Consider the following 15,146-nt stretch of genomic DNA (forward strand, 5'->3'; position numbering starts at 1 on the left):
CCAATTTTTTGGCGCCCCCCCAAAAAAGCCAATTGCTTCGCGCCCTAGGCACGTGCCTACCGTGCCTATTCGGTAAATCGGCCCTGCCCTCATAATCAGTGGTGTAGTCGTAGATTTTCCTTTGCGGGAACGCTTGTAACAAAACGTCGTAGTAATATAGCCTAAGTTACGAGTCGCTTTTTTGCCTGTCAATTAACTTATATAGGCTAGCCTAACTTAGGTTCTTTGGAAAAATTATCCGCTTGGGATTGGGACAGAACTTTGATATCTAGTTCCTTCGTTTGTTACAATGGATAGGATGGTAACTTATGCCTATTATAGAAGTTGTTTGGTTTTTAGTTAGGTTAAGTTTGTTTATTGACCGAATCGATAACTTACCATAAGCCCGATAAGAACACATCGATAGGTACCACGATTACTAGAAAAATACCGGTATGGATCATAAACATAAACAAATGCGTTTTTGGCCCGAAAATAAACATTATTTAAGTTTAATGCTACTAGTATAGGATTCGGGCCAACAACGTCATTTGTTTATGTTTATGATCCATACCGGTATTTTTCTAGTAATCGTGATAGCCTAGGTACCGGTACCATGATATGTTTAAGAATGAAGTCGGATATTAAAGTTTTACCGAGAATGGTATGGATAAAAAAATAATAGTACTAAAGTATTACACTTAGGATACATAACTTACTTTTTTCCTCTGCCGAATTCAATTGTAGTAGGCCTAGGCCTAAGTAGTTTCTTGGCTTTGTCTTGAATAAGTTACCAAGCACACTATTAATAATAAGAGTTACTTAGTTTTCTTCCACCTTGATTGCAATTTTGAGAAGATTAGTATCATAAAACATAAAACAGGGAAATGTAGTAGGAAACAACAGTAAAATACGCTTACTGCAATGTCTTCAATTGGGTTTTTGAGGTGGTAAATTTTCATCTGCTTTATGGAACCGGAAGCATGTAAACAAACATGTAACGTACCTTACGCTCAACCAAGTTTAGGAAAGCCGAAGGAGAGCAATTAATCGAAACGACTTCGAGTCTGAACCATTGATTATGAAACCTTGCTTGTGCATGATTTTTTATGGAATTCAAATAAAGAAAATTAATTTACCTGCGAAAGTTAGTATTTTGTGTTCGTGATTAGTATTTTTACGTTACAAAATTATTATAAGTATTATTTGATGTATGGGGAGTTCAAAAAATTAAATTACAAATATTGTTTGATGTTTTTACTTAATTATTGTATTTGATAAACGAACTAATAAAAAATAATGTAACACAGTGATCAAATGTGTTATACATTTTATTTGGAAAACTTGCTATACAATAATAGTATGAAAAGGGTCGCTGTCAATGCACCACCACGTCAAACCAAAATGTGTCAACAAATTGAGTCGCCGCACGGCCACCATAAAGATAACACCACTTTGGTGTTTCGGCACAGCCACCTCTAACTACAGGCCGCGGCCTGGTAGAATTGGCAACGTCGCAAGTGGTGTTGTTTAGTGACAGACGTCCCATAAGATAACATGGCAGACAGATGACATCAGCTCATTAATTCGCACTTTATTGATTTGAATTCAAATTTATGAACATAAATATTGAAAATAAAACATACCGAAATGAAAACCAAAACAATATGAATTAAATATCTATATCTGTAAATTTTAAGGGGAGTCAATATTGTCATTGTCCAGTAACCAATCTTTCGTAAATACACAAATACCATTAGCTGCTTCCACACAAAACAGCTGTTACAACACCACTTGCAAAGTTGCCAATTCGAAGGCCGCGGCCTGGAGTTTAAAGGTGGTTGTGACCCCACGCACTACGTAATGCTGAAAAGTAGATCAGCACAGCTTTGTGGTTAAAAAAATGTGGATACTAGAGCCTACTTTTTGAGAACTAGAAGAAGTAAAAGTAAAGTAAACAAACAAAAACTACAACATGAACATAACCTACTTCACAACTTGTGTTCACTGACTGTTCATTGTTCAATTCAATTCCAATATTAGAAAATCCGCATCTAAAGAAATAACTACCGCTACTGCTCTAGGGACGTTTATATTTTAGCGACGATCAAAACAGTTTTGAATAGTTAGTTAGGAAAGTAAAATATCAATATCAAACAAATCTTGTTGGTTTTTTGAAACTGCATTCCTAATGAATACTTCTTGGAGTTATAAACTTCGAGTAAGCACTAAGGTAAGATATTAGGTTTTCTTTGGTATAAGTTACTATAATTGTAAAAAAAGGGGTAACACTAAGAAATGCCCAAATGCCAGAAATTCTCTAAATCTCAGCAACTTATAAATTCAAAACTACTGGGTCTGACACCCCTCTCTTAAAATTACCACATCCACAATCTGACTAAGAAGCTTCCATATGGGGTTTAAGTGATGTTAGTTACGTATTATGTGTTAAAAAGAAGTAGTGGATAAGTTAGGCAGCCTATAAGGGCCAGAAACTGCTAAGACAGTAACTTAACTACCGTACAAGCATATCTTAGGTTACACATGTCTAAGGCTATGGATTGATCTCTTAAGAAGGAATTTCAATGTGAAATCATAATAAAATACTGATCATCCAAATAAGGACTTGGCTTAAAGCTAATGACACTATTAAACCTTGTCCCTATCGACAGCTAAGTTACAGGGAAGCTTCTAGGCCTAAATCACTTATGCTTTTATTGGTTAACCCTCTGAATCCATGTAGGCCTAGGCTAACTTAAGTAGATGCCACGAACCGAGAACGACTATCAAGGGACTGATTTTTAAAGCTAAAATGCAGCAAAAGAAGCATCATACTATATTGTACAATTACTCGCCTTCAAAGATCTCGCAACAGCATTGCTTAGTCTGATATGACTGTAAAAGAATGATGACTGTTTTTTATTTGTGTGTTTTTCAGATTTTGGACTCAGTGACATCTCCTAAAAATGTAACTCCTACTGCTGTGTCTAAGATTCTTCTTTACGGCTCGAATCAGCTAAATGGACAAATTCATCTCAGACTACCGTTTAAATCATATAGGAAACTGTTTCCTGACTCCTCCAAAGATGACTTTCATAACCACTTAAAAGTTACAAACGATAATTACATCACTGGAGCTGAACCGAGTAATAATTCCAACGAAGATAATATCATATTTAATTTGAATCAAAATACATTTGTGGAAGATGTTTTACTAAATAAATCCATTGACACTTCAAACATAGGTTTACCTCAAGAAAAAATAGTTATAGATTACAGGTACGAAGTTTTATATTTTACCTTAGAACAAATATTCTTAGAGATAAATAGCTTTTTCAGGTTGACTAGGCCTATGTTATATGATATTGCACTTTAACTGAATCAAATCGAGCTATCAACAGTCTTTGGTTTGTTTAAGAACCTTAATAATTTGACCCTTTATAATGTGGACTCTCCAGTAGTCCTGCTTAATCCCCCTCAAAAGAAAGTGAATAGTGTTTCTTATGAATGGCTATACATAGGCCTAATAATAATAATAAAATACAGGGTGTTTTTAAAAGAATGCCGGGATTTCAATCGGTCGTTGCTCGGGGACTATTCAAGATAATTATCGATTTAAACGTCAAATTGAAGGGAAAAGAATAAAGTTTTTTCCTAATTCTTTCATACAATTCGTAATGATTTAATAAAATTTAGATTTTTACCAATATTATATGAGCGTACAACTGGCAACGTCCTTACACTTAGGGCGATTGGGGGGTTTATCTGATGTCTTAACTGAATCTTTCTCGGCACAAAAACTCTTATCTTTTATAGATAACATCATAAAGTGACCAATTTAGGTTTGTTAAACTGAAGACTTTGTCAGGCAATCGATTTTTTCGGGCTTCTAATGCAGAATTGTCGGATTTCTTCGACTATGTCATCGCTTGGTTTTAGCCGGCCAGGTGAATGTCGTTTCAAAACACTTCGGTACCAAAAAACTCATTAAACCAGGTTCAAGTTTCTTTATCATCAAATAGATTTAAATTTAGTTTAATTAGCAATAGATACAAACTCTGCGAACTACAGATTACAATCTAAGCCTTCTGTTGCGCTGTAAACGTCATACTGGCGTCAGGCGTATAAGTCACAATAGCGGCCTATCACCCCTCACCTGTTTTACGCATGCCAAGGTCAAAGTTTCCTCCCTTACTACACGGGAAACAAAACTTAGTTACTTTAGCTTCAATTTGACGTATAAAACGTTTAGTTATTTTGAATAGTAAATCCAAGCAATTACCATTTAAAATCCCGACATTCTTTTAAAAACACCCTGTATTATATAGGCCTATGTCATTTTTAATATTGATTTTCCATAACTTAGGCCTATTAGTACTGGTTGGAATAGTCTAGTTAACAGTTTAAATAAAACGCTATCATACTCTAAACGTACTTCATGTGTAATTAAATCAATAGTCATCATGGACTTTACCGTGGCTGGATGTTGCCTTTTATAGGGTGTGTGATGCTATTGGTATTGTAGCTAAGCACTTCCTACTATTTCTAATACTGTGCACTTCAACACCTCCGTCAAATATTAGTGGAACATTATGTAAAGGGGTGACTCATTTACTCATTTGTAAGAGCTTAAGTTAAAAGAGCATTTTCAGGAGTAAACAAAGTTTTCTACAGAAAAACAAACTTTGTTCGGCCTGTCCTACAACACTACCACAGGTTCAGGTTCACTACCAGGCGTCGAACTCCAGACATGTACCTGGTAGTGAATGTGTTAAGCCCAATATCAAATGTTATCTACTTCCAGAATACATTATTTTACTGACTCATACACTCAAGTTGCATATTACTATTATCTTTTACGTCTTATCTGTGTTATGTTTTCGGATCTTTCAGCTCACCAAATATTGCCAAACCATTTCACATCGGTCATTTACGCTCCACAATCATCGGCAATTTCCTGGCCAATCTGTACGAACACCTCGGATGCAAAGTGACTCGGATCAACTACCTTGGGGATTGGGGAACACAGTTCGGTGTATTACAAGTAGGTCTACAACAGCTCAACATAAGCAATGCAGACCTGAAAAAGGATCCGATAAAACAACTCTACGAGGCTTACGTGACTGGGAGTCGTCAATTAGAGTCTGACAACACAGCAGGACCTTTTGCCAGAAAAGTTTTTCACCAGCTGGAGTTTCAGCAAGATTCTGTCATGATGGACCGATGGAAAATGATCAAAACAGCTACTGTTGAGGATTTGTCAAAGACGTACAGAAGACTCGGAGTGAAGTTTGACGAGTATCATTGGGAGTCTATGTACAACGCGAAGGCCTTCACTCCGATAAGAGAAGTTATGGAAGCCAACTCGCTGTTGGAAGAGGATGAAGATGGGAAGAAAGTAAGCCAAATTTTCACTTTTGTGCCAAAGTCTGTTATGTTTGTAGTAAAATTAATCTGCACAAAGAAATATATCCATCATAAATAGTGATAAAAAAATCACTCTAGTTTGGGACAACTATAATGATACATTATTTAAGCTTCTATTATCTTACTACCTAATACACCCTCTTTTAATGGACTCTCACAGGACGGATCAGATAACCTAAAAGATAAGTTAAAATGGGCAAACATGTATCAATCTGTATCATAGATCATGGAACATATGTAAATTTTTTTTAATTTTTCCATATGGTTCATAACAAAAAAGAACCTGCATGGACCGGACACGCTTCTATTTTATTACTGTGATAAACATATAGGAATTGAAGGCTCTAGATTCAGATTAATAGAAAAGTTAATATAATTCAACCAGTTTTAAAATTGAAATGGATAAACTAACCTCCATTTTCACTCGGGCAGCAGCTGATCCAGCGTCGGATAAGAGAATGTAATGTGTTCTGAAATAATAAATTAGTAAATTTAAGTCATTTTGATGTAAGGTACAAATGTGCATTGATGGTTGAAAATAAAATTTCTAGTTTTAATGTAACACATCTTTACTTTATTCAAATAGTTTGATTGTCGTCCTAGTCAAACTCAACTGTTAAAAAAAGCATGGTAGCCAAGCGGTTATGATGCTGCCTTGACAATCAAAAGGTTAAAATAAGGTGAAGGTTGTTACCTCGTCTGCAGTTCCAAAATTATGGTTTTTTTCTTGTAGTTACATGTTTCGGCAGGACGCCATTGTCACTATTGTAGTACAGGAATATCAAAATCCACTTATTGTAACTTCGTCAGGTAGTGTCATCGTGTGTATGTGAACTAAATGTCTACCTGATGAAGCTGAATAGTTTGAATAGTTTGACAATGGCGTTCTGCCGAAACATGACTGTAACTACAACATACAAACTACAACTTTGGAACTGCAGACGAGGTAATAACCTTCACATTATTTTAGTCTAAATAGCAGTTTCGGGGCTACAACAATGGATTTTAATCAAAAGGTCACAAATTCCATCATGAGAAAGACAGTATTTTTTTTCACTACCGAGCCTATGTACCCTTAGTAATTTGGTTCTCAAAACATGATTCTGGTAAAAAAAAAACAAAAAAAAAACAGCAAATCTTAGTTACAAAGCGATAGTCTCATTTATTCAAAATTCATCCTTTGCTCATAAATGTGTACCCAAGTGTGTTGATGCTATATAAATCCAACTAGTCTATAATTTCTGTCAAATTTGAAAATACAGTAACAAGATTTCTTCAATAAAGTACAACATCTTCAAACATGTAACATAAGGATGACTCTTTGGTGAATATGACCGAGCATTAGACTGACTGAACGCAGGGTTGTGCAGGTGATGGAGTTGACTGATGGAAGGAAAGTTCCGCTGCTGAAGAGTGATGGAACTACGTTGTATCTCACCAGAGACGTGACCGCAGCACTGGACCGATGGGTGACATTTGGCTTTGACAAGATGTTGTACGTAGTTGACAACAGCCAGAACCAACACTTTTCAGCACTCAAGCAGGTAAACGGTCACGCAACAAACATCGTGACTGTGTCTGGATGGGTGTTGCTGGCATATGGGCCGCCTAAAACCCAAAATCAAAACTGCTATCATTTTTTTCCATTAATATTGGCCACAATGTAAAATTTAGAATTTGTCTCATATTTCAAATATCAAATATCAGGCTTTTAATTTATTTTTTTATGCTCAAATTGTTTTGGTCATATTCATGTTATTTCATCAGGGTCAGGAAATCAATTTCTTTCAGCTTTGTTGCAACTTAAACATTATTTATTATTTGAATTTTTTTGTTAACCTCGACCAGGCAATTAAAAAAATGTTGCGGTCAGGTTTTGACGTTCAAGTTTCGGGTTTAGAGTTTTTTTTTTATTTTAATTTGATTTTTTATAGTCTTCACTATCACATCATTGCTTTTTTCATCTAGTTTTGTGATTGTGGGATAAGAATAAAGTTGTGCTGTATCGAGTGTTGAGTTTAATGTCTGAGTTACCTCTTCGAAAGTAACTGGGGGTAAGCTCTTATACAATGCATTATTGCAATAGTTTTTTGGTTGGTTAATTTCATTGATGTGTAGGTTATACCACTAAATATCAACGAATGATCTAATATTCTATGGTGTAATTCTTTGTTGTGCTTAAAAATGTTTAAAGAAATTCTAGGATTGTCACTATAGGTTCTAACTTTAATCTATGTAAATTCTTAACTTGTAAAACCCTTTCTTAGGTTTTAAAGAAGCTAGACTATGACTGGGCAGATAATGTTGAACATGTCAAGTTTGGCAGGGTCAAGGGTATGAGCTCACGCAAAGGTCAAGTTATCTTCCTTGAGGATATCCTGGATGAGGCCAAACTGAGGATGGTAGAGAAACAACGGCAATCTCCAAGTAAGTGAAGCTTATGTTGAATGGTGTAGGCCTACATGGATAGGAATGGGGTGTCTCCATCTCAATTGATAATGATAATGGTTTTTTGTGTTAAAAAAACAACACAATTAGATTAAGGATGTTACATAGAGCACAATGGCCTAGTTTAAGATTTTTTGTGAGGATAGCAGGCTTACTTGAATGAGAAAGAGTTCTAGCTGTCAGTGACAGTGAAATATTCTATAAGTATATAGGATGGAGGGGACACAGCTAACTCACATGTTGAAAGGTCGCAGATGAGTCAAAGAAACATAAAAATGCTGTCAGTGAAAGTGAAATATTCTTATGTTTTGTGTATATAATGTAAAGTTTTGTGTATACTGTACCAGTTTAGATTCGTTCCCATTCAGGTAGGCCTGCTATACTCACAAAAAACACTATTAGATTAGGTAAATTGCTATTAAAATTATAACACATCTCAGCAAGTTTTAAGATGAGCCATGTACCTAATTATTTTCATCCAAAATATCATGGATTTTATTAATTTGCTGCAAGTTTATAGTAGACATTGTATTTTCTTCACAGTAAATGAGCGTTTCAATTATATGGACTTTTTACTTCTATGATTATCCAACCAGGGATTGGTCTTGTGCCCAAAATATATCATGAGTACAATATGAATGGGTAATACAGTACAGACCATTAAAGGGAATACATTTTAACCTACACAATTTTACTGCTTTGCTGAAAATTACTTTTTGATAACAAAGTAATAACCAAACAATAGTTATTTGTGTAACTAGTGGTGAAAGTGGCACTTTGCTGCACACGAGAGCGGAATGATCTAGAGTGCAGCAAAGGCCTTTTTCACTCGTGTTACACATTATATTTTTCCTACAGTCACTATAAAGCATATAAATAACTAGTCTTTCAAACACTATACAACACGTTTAGGTTCAGCTGGCCTCACAAATGGTGCCCTAGAGAAAGTAGTACCCGGTCCGTATCACTCCGCTATTTTTCCTCGGCAAGAAATGTGCTCCGCGTTTTGAGAATATAGTTCCGTATGTTTTTGTAATTTGAAGTGGTTTCCGCGCCTAAAAAAAATGCTTTAAAGGTATTTTCTTGTTTATTAAGATCGTAGGAATGTTTTAAAAACGTTTAAAAGAAAAGTCCAGAAAGTTTAGAAATACCGAAACTATAAACACGAAATGAAAGGTTAAATCGTAGTTATAATAGTCAATCAGCTGCTCTTAGTATTATTATCTTCAAGTGTTGCCAACCTATTTCCAAGCGTACACGGATTACGTGCATAATAGAACCACGCTGTTTTGTGTTGTTTTGTTGGAATCCTGATGTGCGGCCAAGTATAAACCGTACGACAAAGTATAAACCGTACGGCAAAGTATAAATATGCAGCAATTAGCAGCTTTCTGTACTATAAACAGTACAAGGAAGCCAACTTTGTCGGGTGACTGTAGGAAAATTGAATTTTTTGTGGCACTTGAGTTTTCGATTATTTATCGCTGTGAGAAACATTTATTTTTCATCTACTCATTAGAGTCTTTCAATGCTAAAGTTCTGTTACAGCTACCAAAAACTCCTCTGAAGAAGTGTCTGACGTTCTCGGAGTGTCTGCAATCATTGTAAACGATCTGAAGCAGCGGAGGATGAAGGACTACAGTTTTGATTGGGATTCAGCGCTACAAGTGAGTTTTGAATGGCCATCTTGTAACAATACGTTACTGTTTTTTATTTACATAATATGGTACAACACTTTAACGTCGGTGATGCTGTTTGGACGATTGACTCCTGGCCTAGTCTCTACCGGCCAATGCTTATGCATCTGCAAATAATACGAACATTGTTAATCATTTTCCAACTTTAAGTTTAGTTTAGAAATTGTAAATGACAAGTAGGCCTAAACATTTTGTCATCCGAGATACACATCTTTGACTGTTACTAAAAGAAAGAGATGCAATATAAACATTTTAATTTACTGAATACGTTTAGTTCTAGTACATTTGTGTGACTTTTATTTTAGTGCATGGATAGGACTTTAAATAGTCCTAGGAAATAGAACTTTTATTTTAATTTGAGATAAAGAGTTACACGTGGTATAAGAGTCTAACATTTTGAAAGTTTTATGTTCAACATACTTCTGCGTTGATTTCCCATTTACATACATAATTTTTTACAAAAGTGTGACTTTTATTTCCAACGTCTTTTTTTACTGAATGTGTCTAATTTGAATGATATTGAATGAATGGATTTTTCTGGTTGGTTTCCACACACTATTCAAGTTCTACTGTACAATTCATGTAACAGATATTATTTATGTTTTTATCCAAACAAATCAATTCACAACCAAGATAATTTTTACTATTTCCAGATGGACGGAGACTCAGGAGTGAAGCTGCAGTATTCTCACTGTAGACTTTGCAGTTTACAGCTGAACTGTGGTGTGAGCCTACCAGACCGATGTGACTCTTCTGTGCTTAGTGAACCACAAGTTCAGGAGCTGGTCCTAGAAATAGCAAGGTCCGGATAGTATAATTAATTCCCTATCATCAATGTGTAGCAGGTTCGACTCTAAAGTGTATCCTGTCATATGAGAAGCGAGCTAGTCTAGTGGTCCCGAGATCCTGGGTTCAAGTCCCGCCAATCATCAATGGATTTTTAAGTAATAATGACGCAACCCTCTTGGCCTAGCATGAAGTATTGTGAAACCCCATCCTGTGTTATTATTTTGAACAATTAACTCACACAATGACTTTTATTATTTTCCAAGTTAACCAAACTTTTGGCTTATAACCTTACCGCTTTTGCTTTAGAGGGAAAAGCAAAAATTCATCCTGAGATAAAATGGGGTTTAGAGTCTTACATTTTGAAAGTTTGAGTTAAACATACTTCTGGGTTGATTTCCCATATTCAGAATTGCCACCAATTGTTGGGTGTGTTGCTACGTAGACACTCTCCTCGAGGTAACATATTTGATCCCCAGCATTCCCCAAAAAAAGATTTGGAACGCTTTCCCTCAAAAGCATTTGCGATTTGATTTCTTTACCATGGTCAATGCTGAATAAAGGGCATTCAATCTCCTATAGCTAAGTCCCTAGGTGATTATCTTCTAAACTAACCCTATTCTAAACTGCCGCTACAAACGTGAAAAAGGAAGAGGTGTAAACAGGTAGTGCTCACAATAACAACTACCCTCGTTAATGGCGTAAGCTTTAAGTGACCTAACGTAATTCAGATCGTTTGTACTCGCTAGGTGGTGCCGACTAAAGTTGGTGTGCGCAGTGAACGTGTTAAAGTGCTACTGAGGTAGACAAAAAAGTATCAATATCTATCTACGCAACCTATTTAGTCATGTTTCTCTAATTAATTCATTGAGCCAGAAAAGATAATCTACTATAAGGTATTTTGTCTCATGTCAATATGAAGACGCCTCTCAAGGTGAACATACATCTTCAATCAGAAAGCAATTAGCAATAAAAATCAACTTACTCTGGTGGTATAAAAGATAGGCTAAAATAATAAAATATGCATCTGGCTGACCATAGCTGTTGGGTTAAAAAATTTTATTTTGAGCAAATGACTTTTAGCCTATATGAAATTGTTATAACTACAGTCAGACCGGTATAACCTAGTTCTGGGATCACTAAAACTTTATATTTGGATTTCTAGAAGTAAATACGGTAATCTTTACCCGTAATCTCGCACCCCTCAATATAAAGCTGGATCCCCCCCTAGTTTGATAACACTTGTACAAGTTCTCAAGTGTTAATAAAACTTCTTGTTTGATCCAAAATTGAATGTTTTCCAGGTTTGAGGAAGCAGTTGAAAGAGCTCATTCAAAATTGGAGGCTTATGAGATCGTAACCTACCTCTTTAAACTGTGGTGCGTATTAAAAGAGCAACATCATTACACTGCATAAGTAACGCATATTTTTTTTTGCACACACAATTTATAAGTTATCATTCTTATTACAATCACTAAGGCAAGCTGATTGTCTAGTGTTGTGTCCTCTATGACTATGAAGCACGATTCATATGTCACCATCTTAACTCTTAATGCCCGCAAGAAGTGCTTAGTCCAAATGAAAAAGGCCATAAACTGTGTTAGTGTTACTACCAAAACACCCGAAACTACCATGTTCTGGAGTACCAGATTCGTAAATAATACCAGCATAGTGTTCTGTTGAACTTACGGAATAATACGGAAGAAATCTAGACTGCAGGGTTATTTTTTATTTTTATTGAGTGCCAAGTTTACAGGATTTAGGGCAATTTTGTAGTAAAATTTTACATTCATCATAGTGTTTAAGTGCGATCTATATCATGAAGGATCTGTGCATAGAAGTTTTGTTTCGCTCCTATAACAGCTGTTAATAATTTGAATAGGATCACATGATAAGTTGGCTGTTACAAGGCATCTTTTTGGTTCAACCACGCTACCATATGGTGTAATTTCAGGGAGGAGACAAACAAAATATAATAATAAGCTAGTTGTGAGAATTATTGTGTAAGCCACTTCCTTTAACCTTCTGCCTTGTTTCAGCAATAAGACGAGTCAGGCCTTGAAGACGCTGAATGTGAAGCACCAACCAGCAGCCGTCGCTGAGCAAAGATTGTTGTTGTTTAGCCGAGTGAGAAAAACGCTTAACTGTGGCATGAAACTTCTGGGACTAAGACCTCTCACAGAGATGTAGACTCTCGGAGCAAAGCAAAGTTGTGAAGCTGTCGGTAGTTTCAGTTCATGTCGGAGCTAAGAGACCACTGGCCATGTTGTGAGAAAAATACTTTTCTACTGTTCCTGCATTGGCTCATAAAATCATTAAATAATAGCTTGTAGTTAAACAAATCTTTTTAGTACACCCTATACTCCATACTGTACCACGATCACTGTGTAGTAGGGAGAGTTCTGCTGTGTATTTCTTACAGGAGTTTTAGTGACACTAGTCCAGTTCTTAATACGTCACCAAGTTCTTTCCGGTCTCAAATTACTCAGTAAATGTTTGGGTTTATTTTTTAAATCACTAAATAATATGTGACAAATTTAAAATTGGTCTGTCTTAATTTTTTTTCGAGATTTGTCTTCAGTTTAAAACAAAATTGTGCTTAGAAAATGCATATGGTTTTTTTTTATTTGTCCAATGTTGGGAAAATCTGCCTCTGCACACCCAACACTACAACATTAAACCATTAAACGTTTTCTTGCAATGTTTTTAAGGTTACATTCTATATATCCGACTAATAAGAAATTCATTTTTGCTTATTCTCTTACTGAGCAACCGAATACGTAGGTTTTCCGCAATGGTAACTGCCAAAAAAGGATTTTTTTGTAAAAAAAAATTAAAACAGATAATATGAAGCAGAACACAAAGTCTTATCCATATAGGATTGCTGAAAATTAATATTAACATTTATGCTTATTCTCCATAAGATTAACATTGAGTTTATCTCGGCAAGAAAACATACTAAAGTTATTACTTTCAATATATGATTATATCTGTAACAAATTGGAACAAAACAAAGACTCAATATACTAAATTGTTTGTTTTTTTTCTGCGGAATCTAATGGTGAAAAAATAAATTTTAAATTATTATAAACTTTGTAAAAAATATTTGAAAAACTTCTATTTGAGGTCAAAACCTTATTTTTTTAGCACATAACACCCCCAAAATCACTATTTGGATTACGTTGTCTGTCTGGTTTTCATTTTCAAGATTGGAAATATAGTTCTACATGACGTGTTTACCTTTTTTGGTGGAAATCGGCCAATCCTGAAGTATAAATTCACGAATTTGCAGTCATCTTGTAGATTTGAGGACCTCACAGTGGCCATTTTGGAAAATCTGCAACTTCCGGTTGTCCAATTTTGGTAGACTTTTTTCCTGGTACTTACTACACTGTTACTACCATTTAAAAACCTTTTGTTGGAATTTGCTCTAACTTGGAGGCTTTTATGGAGGCTATGGACCCGTCTACACACTCGTCCGGTAAACATTTATTTTCAAGACTAGTAACGTAATACTAATACTGTATACTATTAAACTAACTCAAACTCCATATTTTTTACGAAAACATTAATTTCTTCAATACTAAGGGGAGAAAGTAAAAGTAAAACTAAATGATAAATGATTTATTTAGCCATTCAGTATACAATAAATACAATATGCATTGTCAAAAAACAGCCAAAATAAACAATACAGAAAGCTGCAATAAAACTAAAGACTATAAAATCAGCAAAAACCATGCAGGTGCACAAGCAAGCAAGATAAATAAATAGTATACCTTTCAGATTCCTATTCTAAGGTACAATAAATGGGCCATGCTTCATTGCAACATAAAAATATTCTATTTTATACAAAGGGTATGCCAATAGCCACTTCTTCAGAATAATTTTAAATTTTGAATTTGGAAGTGATTTCACTTAAATATAAACGTTGATAACAGTCATGATCTGCAACTCACAAAACAAAGGTTTACAATGAGCCTGATACTCAGTGTCCTACAGATTACCCTGACTGCCTTCTTCTGTAGCAACTGAATCTTCTGAGTCTGGGGGGAGTGGCCCCATAGCCTGGTTCCATAAACAACATGAGCCTGAAAGAAAGCAAAAAAAGCAAGTCTTACAAAATCAAAGGGCATCTCGTATGAGAGCTTACGAAGCACTGAAGCAGACACGTTACTCTATTTAACTTGGTGCACAGTGCTTCAATGTGGTCACTCCACCCAAGCTCAGAGTCAAGGGTGAAACCCAAAAATTTTACTGCCTCTTGCTTATTCACATTCTTGCTAAGACTGAAAAGGATTTCCTGTGTTTTCCCTTGGTTAAGAGCTAGTCTATTGCCCGAGAACCAATCAGTGGCAGTATTAAACATTCTACTTACAGCTAGTTTAGCAACTACAGGATCTAAATCGCTAGCAAACAGGGTTGTGTCATCTGCGTATAGCAGCACATCATTTGACACATTGTAATAAATGTCATTCATGGCCACAATAAAAAGGAAAGGCCCAAGTATCGAGCCCTGAGGGACCCCATGCTTCACTTGAAGCGGACTGGAATGGCCACCAGCCCAGCTTACCACCTGAGACCTGTCTTCAAGATATGAACGGACCACCCTGAGTGCAAACTCCCCCAGTCCGAGTCCCTCAAGTTTATCTAAAAGAATATTATGCGGCATACAATCGAAGGCGCGAGATAAATCACACAAGAGAACAGCAGTAGAAGACTGCCTCTCGAAAGCGTCCAAAACAACTGTATGAGGGAGTCCACAGCGGTGACTGTGGAAAAGCCTCTCCGGAAACCATGCTGAGCCGGAAC

General features: G+C 35.8%; 1 protein-coding gene across 1 annotated transcript; it reads left to right on the top strand.

The window, feature by feature from the left end:
- The first annotated feature begins 1,998 nt into the window (after window positions 1–1,998).
- LOC128992578 (probable arginine--tRNA ligase, mitochondrial) lies at window positions 1,999–12,643 on the top strand. The gene is made up of 9 exons (XM_054416223.1): window positions 1,999–2,212; window positions 2,918–3,258; window positions 4,873–5,377; window positions 6,777–6,950; window positions 7,674–7,833; window positions 9,403–9,521; window positions 10,205–10,353; window positions 11,642–11,716; window positions 12,377–12,643. The coding sequence occupies exons 1-9, from the start codon at window positions 2,171–2,173 to the stop codon at window positions 12,525–12,527; spliced, it is 1,716 nt and encodes a 571-aa protein (XP_054272198.1). The 5' UTR covers window positions 1,999–2,170; the 3' UTR covers window positions 12,528–12,643.
- The last annotated feature ends 2,503 nt before the right edge of the window (window positions 12,644–15,146 follow it).

The sequence above is a fragment of the Macrosteles quadrilineatus genome, unplaced genomic scaffold, assembly GCF_028750875.1.
Source record: "Macrosteles quadrilineatus isolate MER2022 unplaced genomic scaffold, UCM_ALF_1.0 Scaffold_4__1_contigs__length_99947679, whole genome shotgun sequence".
Lineage (NCBI taxonomy): Eukaryota > Metazoa > Arthropoda > Insecta > Hemiptera > Cicadellidae > Macrosteles > Macrosteles quadrilineatus.